The 8,838-nt window shown below is 45.1% G+C and overlaps 1 protein-coding gene across 1 annotated transcript; it reads right to left on the bottom strand.

The window, feature by feature from the left end:
- Positions 1-289: 289 nt before the first annotated feature.
- dusp6 (dual specificity phosphatase 6) lies at positions 290-5,252 on the bottom strand. The gene is made up of 3 exons (XM_017717702.2): positions 4,231-5,252; positions 3,032-3,466; positions 290-2,050 (listed from the first exon to the last, which is right to left on the bottom strand). Exons 1-3 carry the CDS (start codon positions 4,631-4,633, stop codon positions 1,734-1,736), a joined length of 1,155 nt encoding a protein of 384 aa, XP_017573191.1. The 5' UTR covers positions 4,634-5,252; the 3' UTR covers positions 290-1,733.
- Positions 5,253-8,838: the final 3,586 nt, after the last annotated feature.

Genomic DNA, 8,838 nt, shown 5'->3' with positions numbered 1-8,838 from the left:
GAGAGGGAGAGATCGGCCCCCGTTACCCGGCAGCTCTGAAACACCAGCTGCTCTGCTACGCTGCTGCCACGGGCCCTGTTCAAAAACCCTTGACCTCAGGACAGGATGTGTCCGCGTTAAACCTCTGTGCGCGTGCGCTCTCAAACCTGGGGGAGAATGTTCTCCGTGCTTTGATCTTCCAGTTAAAAGTAAATCCAGCAATAGAATAATGAATGAATGGTTGAATCCTGGCTTATGAGTGACAAGCGGATTTCAACTTTGTGGAAGAAAGAAAACAAAGACAGGAAGGTAGGTTTGAATAGACAAAATAGCAATTTATTAATAACTTATCTCTTTACATTCGTAGGGTTGGAGTGAGGGGCTGTGAAAAGTAGCCCCTCCTCCATCAGAACAGGCCTTCGCTTTGAGGGAACCAGCGTCCCCTTTAAAATCCATTTCAATCATTCCTCTGACAACTAAATTGCATTTCACATAATTTCCCTGAAGAGGAGAGGCATGTTAATGTCTCCTGCCTTGTCAACATTTCAGAAACCTCAAATTGTTGCACAAAAACAAGCGTCACTCGCATCAACCTTCCACCGTCCCCACATTAAACGAAAACAGAGCGTTATCAAGGCGTCCTGGTTCTAGATTGAACATGAGCATGCATCCGTATTCACACCAACTTGGTTTTAAGGTATGCCTTGAACACATACAGATACAAGTTTTTGAACAATACTTTCTGAATGTGCCATTTGTTATAGCTCGATCCTATGGAGAACTGATAGCTGGTAACAGATAAGCTTATGGGGGGATTGCTCCAAGAGGTTAATGCACAACATTACTCCTATGTACAGAAGACCTAAGGCAAGAGAACAAGGTGACTTTGAGTGTGGAAGGGTGCATAAGAAAAGGCTGATATAGGCTGAATTCATCAATGAAGCAAAAACAAAAAACAAACAAAAAAGTAGAAGAAATATATTATACATATACACATATGTTCTCACAAAACCTATTCAATTTTTGGCATTTAACTCATATATAATATTGATCAATATTCAGTTTGTTTACATAGATGAGAAAGGAAGGAAAAAAAAGTATCAGTACCCGCTCTTTTGCAACAGGTATACTGTGGCTAGGGCAAGGCTTACCAACGTCTTTAATATACACATGTATAAACGTTTCAAAACTGACTCCACGCAAATAAACTGGAGTACACTATACTGTGCCATCATCAACGAGGGTGTTTGTTATCCCCAAAACAGGCAAGTCTTCACTGAAGACAAGGAGAGCACACCCAAAAAAACGTGAAGGTGCAAGTGCTAGAAAAAAGAAAAGAAGAAGAAGAAAAAAAGAAAAAAAAAGAGTCTATATCATTGTCCAGTTCCAGTCAAGTCTCTTTGGCACGCCAGCCATATTGTATGTGACGTTCCACATAAAAAGTCCTGTCTGCTTTGACAGTCTTCACATGCTTGGATACGAAGATATAAAACAGGAACTACCTTACAGAGTCTCAGAGAGAAGCAGAGCTGTGGTGTCTGCTCTCTGTCTCTTGTCCCAGAACAGCAGCTGCCTTTCCGCCTCAGCCAAAACCACATGCCGCGTCAGTGGCTACTCACGTCAGCTGTCGTCTCCAGCCAACTGTGTCAAAAACATCAGGAACCCTCTGACAGGTGACGAAAAAAGAGAAACCCACGTTTCAACATTTGAACACCTTTTGCAGCCAGGAGGGGTTGCGCCGCAGGGAGCCACCCTCACGTGGACTCGAGTGGGTCCAGCTGGAAGACGTTGTGGTTAGTAGGGGTGGTGAAGTAGAGCGGCTGTGAGGGGGCTGATTGAGCGCGGTTGTCACAGGGGCTCTGCAGGCCCAGCGTACGCTCAAAGTCCAGGAGCTGGCCCATGAAGTTAAAGTTGGGTGAGATGTTGGACTTCTTCATCTTGACGATGTCGTAGGCGTCGTTCATGGACAGGTTGAGCTTCTGCATGAGGTAGGCCACCGTCACGGTGACCGAACGGCTGATGCCAGCCAGACAGTGCACCAGAACACCACACTTCTGTCCTCGGGCCTCATCTGCACGAGAGAGAGAGAGAGAGAGAGAGAGAGAGAGAGAGGATTAATTTCTGTCCTCTAGGTATATGCACTGCAATTGGCAGAACACATCCTCGATATGCCTCACCAATTTGACAAGACAAGGAAAACAACTCAAGAAGCCACAAACTCAGTTTCCCCTAAATAATACAATTTGCGAGGCTGCGTGGCTGAGGCAAAGCGCCCTTATAAATGTGTAATACTACATTAGCCATGCTGCCGAAAGAGAGCTGTGTGTCAGAATTCATTAGACTCCTGGCTCTAACACAAAACCCCTTCATTCTGTGAGCTCTCCGGTGCATGACAGCAGACAGGGTAAAAACAAATCTTCCATTTTCTTTGTGGAATCTGACATGGAAATGGGCTATTATGGCCTATCAAGTGATCCTTCCGCTCACCAGGTTACTTGACAATGGCACCATTTGGGCGTGTAAATGTAGAAGTCATGGGGGCACCCTGTCATGTCTAGCAGGATGTCAACATTCGCCTGTAAATGGGCCCCATTGTGTGGAGAAACATTGCTCTGTCCTACATTACTTTCAATGCCGCTTCCTTCCTGTTGAGCTCAAATTACGCCCCCCCCTCCCCTTCTTCTGTTTCATCATAAGCCTTTGTACCACAATTACACAAGGCTCGGCTAAACTCCTCTGCGCATATAAAGGAACAGTGGCATCCACTCAAACCCTGGTTGGTTAGAGTTTAAACAAAGAGTTGCTTTTTCATGCTCTTTGCGCACTGGGTTACTAGAGCGCTCTGGTGTCAGCTCTGGGTTAAGTTCTGACCCATTCATGTATTAAGGAGACACAGATCACGGAACTGTGTAAACACTACTGTCAACAAGAGCACAGAAATAACTGTTGCTCTTTAACCGTGAAACACAACTGTAGTCACCTTTTAACATCAACATAACAACAGGACCCAAATCCAGACAATAAAAACATTAATTATGACTCTGATGCTTACCAATGAAGCTGATGGCCTCTGGGAAGAACTGCGAAAGGTTCTGACTCCAGTGATCAGAAATTGGGATCTGCTTGTATTTAAACTCTCCAGCGTTCTCAAACAGGTTGGGGAGATTAGGGGTAACGTTGAGGATGTACTTGATGCCAAACTCTTCCAGGATGTCCAAGTTTGTGGAGTCCTTGGCACAGCCCAGATAGAGGTGCGGAAGGATCTCCACAGGAAAAGAGGGCTGGGGGTTGGACAGGGGGCTTCCATCCGAGTCCGTGGCGCTGCTCGGGTCACGGTCGATGTCCGATTCGATGTCTGAGGAATCGGAGCTGATCCGCAGGCCACCCAGCCCCAGGACCTGAGCCGTGGGGGAGCTGCTGCTGGACGAGCCGTCGAGGTTCGTCTCGCACTGGGCAGGGTACTCTGCTTGGAATTTGCTGAAGCCACCTGTAAAAAATTGAGGTTTTTTTTTTTAGAGAGGGAACAAGTGGTACATTCACATGTACCTTGTAGGTCAGGTCTAAGTAAGAGTGGAGGTTTCCCTAAGACCTTCAACAAGAACACAACATTGGATTTGAACACTAAAGCTAAGAACATAAGTTTTATCACCAATGGCTAATAAATACTTCTGTTTATTTCACTGAAGATAAAGTTCGAACTAGAATGTGGTGTTTGATCAACAAGGCTAGAACATGATGTTCATTACCAAGGCAGGAATATAACACGACTTTTAGTGGAATCATAAGCTTTTATGAACACAACATAAGCTTTTATCACTACAGCTAATGGCTTGGCAAGTACAGGAGACTTTATCACAAGGCTAGCGCTTGACCATGATCTCAACATAAGGTTTCGAGAAAAAGGCTCATGTTTTTAACAAGGCCAAGGTTTTAGCATGTGTGTTTAGATGTTCTGCTGAGAACATTAGCTTCCAAGGACAGACCTTTTATCACAAAAAGCCTAATGTTCAAGCAATAATGTGAGATTTAACCACGAAGAACGAAGCTGAAGTCGGCTTCTTACTCGAATTTTCACGTTCCAGCTTAAATTGCGTTGCAGTTATATTGTGCAGCAGATTCCACTTAAGGTGGAACGGGAAAATTCCACCAAGAAGCCAACTTCAGCCTAGTCTCTGAGGAAAGCAATACAGAATAAGGCTTCTGTGTTTCCATTAAGGCCAACAGCGTTCGAGCCAGAAGTCACGGCCATACCTTCGAGGTAGAAAGCCCTGCAGCCCTCGTCCTTCATCCTCCTCAGTAGCAAGCCGAGCACGGAGCCGCCGTCGACGTTTTCGTTCCAGTCCCTGCTGTACTCGTCATACAGCACCACCGTGTCCGTCTTGCACCTCCGCGCGAACCTCTCGCGGTCCTCCCCGCTGGAGAGCAGCGACTTGACGGGCAGGTTGCCCTTCTTCAGCCGCCGCAGCATGAGGCTCGGGATGGCCACGTTGATGGCCGTCTCGACGTGCGACGACTCGTAGAGCTCCCGCGCTCGGCAGTCCATCACGAGCAAGCCGTCGCGCCGCGACTCGAGCTGCTCTCTCAGCCACTCCGCACTCTTACTGATCGCCATCGCCGCCGAATCGAGCTGAACGGGTCTGAACTTATCGAGCATCAGGGTGAGAAACGAAGACAGGCACGAGACCGACGCCGCGTACCTCCTTTCCGTACAACCTTAAAGCGCTGTGGAAGGCGAGCGGGGCAGGCGTTCACGGATCCGCGAGGCCCCGAGCATTCAAAAAACCAAAAAGCAGGCAAAAACAGCCAAAGATGGAGGACGGCTTTCACTCCGCGTCTTTCCCCGCTGCTCGTCGCCTTTCTCTCGTTAAGGAGTCGAGCCCGCGCTCGCTCCGCTCCAGTCCATTCATGCGAGCGCACCGAGAATGCGTGCGCGTTTATCAATGGCTCGAGCGCCAGCCAGTGAGTGAAGCCGCGGAGGCTGACGTTGCCTTCCCCGTTATATAACGCCGTCTCCGGTCTCGGGGACAGTCGATCTCACCGTCCGCACGAGCGGGCGCGTGTGTGGCCGCGGGTTTAAGTCCTTCGGCTTCGTGTTTGTGTTTCTGCTCCGACTCGCGTTCTCGAGTTCGAACGCGGACGCTGCACGCTCGCCTCTTGCTCTCTAGCGCGCGAGAGTGTGAATGGATCTCGGGGCGCGAGGGGCGTTTCGTTTCAATGGCCGCATTCTACGCGCGCCGACCAATGGGAGGGCGCCGAGCGCCGGTCGCCACGGCAACGGGGCCGGATGGAACGGGCCGCGTCGATGAATTGTTAATGAGTTTGTCATTCACAAAAACGGAAAGGAATTTCCGCTCCGGATCTGAACGACTGCAAACAAACAGGAGGAGCGGCGCTTCAGGGCGGCTGACTGAGGGGGGAGGAGGAGGAGGAGCAGAAGCGGCAGGAGGAGGACCTCGCTCCGGTTACATACTCCGCTCGAGACAGTTTAAATGGAGCTACGGAGCAGAGCAGACGCTCATTATTACATTTATTTATTTATTTATTTTCAGAAAGAGCCAAATGAGACACTGTTAATGGCCGAGTTTTCAATGCGAAAAAAAAACTAGTCATGCTGGGAAATGTAGGCTGGTGCAAAATTAAATAATAATTAAAAAAATAAACGAAGAGCTTCAGCGCAAAATGCTGAATTTCTAAAAAAAAAAAAAGACTTTTTTTAAGAATAGCTGACGTATGATGTGCATTCTGCTTGTCTAATAAAGGTGGTATTAATCATAATTAATTATTAATCATTTTTTCCCCCTTAAATCTGCACTTTATATATTTTAGCCGTATGTTTAAATTGTTTTGTATGTAGGTGTAAGTGCCGTTGCACTGCTGCTCAGTTTCGTTGTACACTGTGCAATGACAATAAACGCATCTTATCTTATAATATGGCACTTATATTTCTTGTATGTGTAAAGCTCACTCCTAAGAACGTATATAGTGGCAGTAGTGATAACAAAGTTGTTGAAAGTGGTCTGTAATATAATGCAGTCGTTCAAATATACGAACAAACAAGAGAATGCGTGAGTACAATGTGTACAAACAAATAAACGGTCACTTTTTGTTTTCAGAGTCCCTCTGTGGATAATCTACAGATGCTCTAAACTGTTAACAGATGATCTGTGAACAGTTGATTATCAGCCGGCTCAGGTTTAGAGTTACAGACACGTTCAGCTTAAAGTTCTGCTTTGAAACCATACTTGGTTTGAGTTTGTGCCGAAGACATGAGCGTCTACAGCCGTCTCTAAAAATACAGTGTAAGCCAAACTAACAAACAAACTGGTTTGTCTGATTTCTATAATGTCCTCAATCACCCGTTATAGACAGCTCACAGCCAGTTATACTGTGGTGTAGTTCTATTACAGCGTCACTGCTGAACTTAGACTGGACATGGCAGTTACCTGACAGCCCCCGAACCCTCTGAAGTGTCTCCGGCCAGATGATCAGATGATGGCTCTCTGGGTGTTCAGCGGGGCTCTATCCGGTCTAAAGTGATGCTCTATTAAACACATTAACAGAACCATCAGTGCACTTTAGCGCGCGTGACACGGCCGGGCTCGGGGGGCTGAATCGTTTAGGACGATTGTTCAGTTTCTTTGTTTCTCCTTGTGACCACAGCCAGTTAACGGCGACCTGACGAATCCAGAATCCAGAAAAATAAGAAATTTTCTTTTAAATGCCACCAGACCTGAAGCTGTTTGATGTTTGATTTAGCCACGCCCCCCACAGAATTAACCTAAATTTGTTATTTTAGTTTTTAGTAATAGTGCTGACCATGAAATGCAACTGCTGGTGGATTATTATTTATTATTTGGTGATTTTCGTGCATAAAAGCCCCCAAATGACCAGGAAACCTCGTGTTTCTGAGGTTGAACCCCTTAAAAAACCCGGCCTTATTAAATACTAAGGCTTATTATTCAGTAACTACAGGGACAGACCGGCTGAGCTATTCTTAGGTTATAGAAATGTGTAATAAAATGTTGGGCCCTGGCCATTTAAGGGGTTAAAGCGCCCATGTCCTACAATTTTCTTGCATTTTCTTCCTATTTTCCTCCCAGAGGTCCACTTACAACATTTGTGAAAAATGTCAGTGAAAAACAATCCTCATTCATTTTTATATGACCAGTTTCCAGCCACTTTTTACTCTGCCTTTAAGGCTGATACATGTAAATGAGCTCTGTTCTAATTGGCTGCCCTGCATAGTGCCTAGATCAAAAAGCAGTCTAGGATGAAACACCCTTTATAAACTACTAGTATGTGGGGCTAAACTGCTGTTGGTTGAAAAGAGGGATGTATGTAAATGAGCTAATGATGTCACAAAACTGGGAAAAAAATCTAAACATGCTGTGCTTGCAGCTTAGGTATGCTTTATGTTTTGTTACCATGTGCATGCACACATTAAACTCATTTCAGAAAAGTGAGAAAAATCCATTTTTCCACGAGATGGGCGCTTTAAAAATGTGCTTCCAGGGGAGCGATGACTGCAAGCAAGTGGAAGTATTTCAATATACTTCACACTGTGATTATAATTACCGTTAGGAACCTACTTAACAGCTTAAGTATTAGTCCTCTGGTGAATTGACCATGGATCAGTGTTGGGAATATGCCTCTGATCTAATAAGCTCAGATACTGTTTTACCGATTTGAATCCGCAGTCGGCCAAGCACCACAATCACCGCAGTTCTAAACGTTTGAGATAAATCAATTTGAACATGATTGCAGCTTCATAATCAGTAGGTTTCCATTAACAGCAGCCTGAAACCCTGCAGTGCTCTGGTATTTGTAAAACAAAATTTTGTCATGCCGATGAAAAATGAAAAGCACAAGCAGGCGCAGCTGACATGTTCTCAGACTCGCTGTCTCCAGTGGCGTCCAGCAGTCAATTGGCCTTAATAGTCCATTTAGGCCTGCCATTCACATGCAGAGTGAGCATACAGGTGAAAAGGTGCTGAGATTGTAATATAGGACGCATGGCAGGGAGCGCGCCATCGCAGTCATTATTCTGTAGCTTTTAGAAATGCTTCTTTGGAGACTCAGCAGTGCTCCTGCTTTCTAGCTTTCCATTTGACTTGTTCTTTTTTTCCCCCAAGCACCTTAGGGTCATGAGTGTGGGTGAGGCTTTGTCTCAAGCAGACAAGCTCCATCTCATCACCCGCATTGAGGCATGTCTGATATGCCTGTAGATAAAGTGATAGGATCCCCTGCTCTTGCTGATAAGCAAGAAACCTATCACTCTTGTCTATCAGCAAGTGCTAGCCCTGGTTTCCTGGTTAGAATGTCTACATGATGGGACTGGTGCTGATTTTGTATTAGTATGAAGTTAATGTACACTCTTAAAGGAGAATTCCATTTTTAGAAAATGGTAGTGGTGATAGGAACCAGGAGGTGAGACGGCCACGACACAAATACAGCCATATTATTTACTATTCAATAAGCTTATTAAAAATAATAAATAAAAATAAATAAATACAAATTAAAAACAAAATCTGATTTTAAAACAATTGTAAAACAGCATCTTGGTCATCAGGCAGCCGCTTTTTGTAAGGATTTTTTTTAAAAGCTATAAAACAACTCCAGACATCTGGTTTCTATCACCAAAACTGTGAACATCAAAAAGGATTTCACATTAAACCACCGAATGACTTTGTTTACATCTTAACCATTTAATGATGCAGAATTGTTCAAAGTTGGTGGAATTTCCCTTAACTTTCAGAGGCATTAAACATTTTGGACGTCTGGTTCCCATCACCACCACTGTATAAGTTCCATTAGAACGAAGCATTTCACATCAAACCACTCTGAATGACTTTGTTTACA

The sequence above is a fragment of the Pygocentrus nattereri genome, chromosome 8 (assembly GCF_015220715.1).
Source record: "Pygocentrus nattereri isolate fPygNat1 chromosome 8, fPygNat1.pri, whole genome shotgun sequence".
NCBI classification, from domain to species: Eukaryota; Metazoa; Chordata; class Actinopteri; order Characiformes; family Serrasalmidae; genus Pygocentrus; species Pygocentrus nattereri.
This window is presented reverse-complemented; position numbering and strand designations above follow the sequence as displayed.

What these genes read in the sequence shown, in the direction of transcription:
- dusp6 (XM_017717702.2), bottom strand. Translation starts at nt 4,633, where the DNA reads ATGCTCGATAAGTTCAGACCCGTTCAGCTCGATTCGGCGGCGATGGCG. An exon ending in CAGGGCTTTCTACCTCGAAG is followed by an intron (nt 3,467 to 4,230) that starts GTATGGCCGTGA and finishes AATTTTTTACAG; the next exon opens with GTGGCTTCAGCAAATTCCAA. An exon ending in AGAGGCCATCAGCTTCATTG is followed by an intron (nt 2,051 to 3,031) that starts GTAAGCATCAGA and finishes TCTCTCGTGCAG; the next exon opens with ATGAGGCCCGAGGACAGAAG.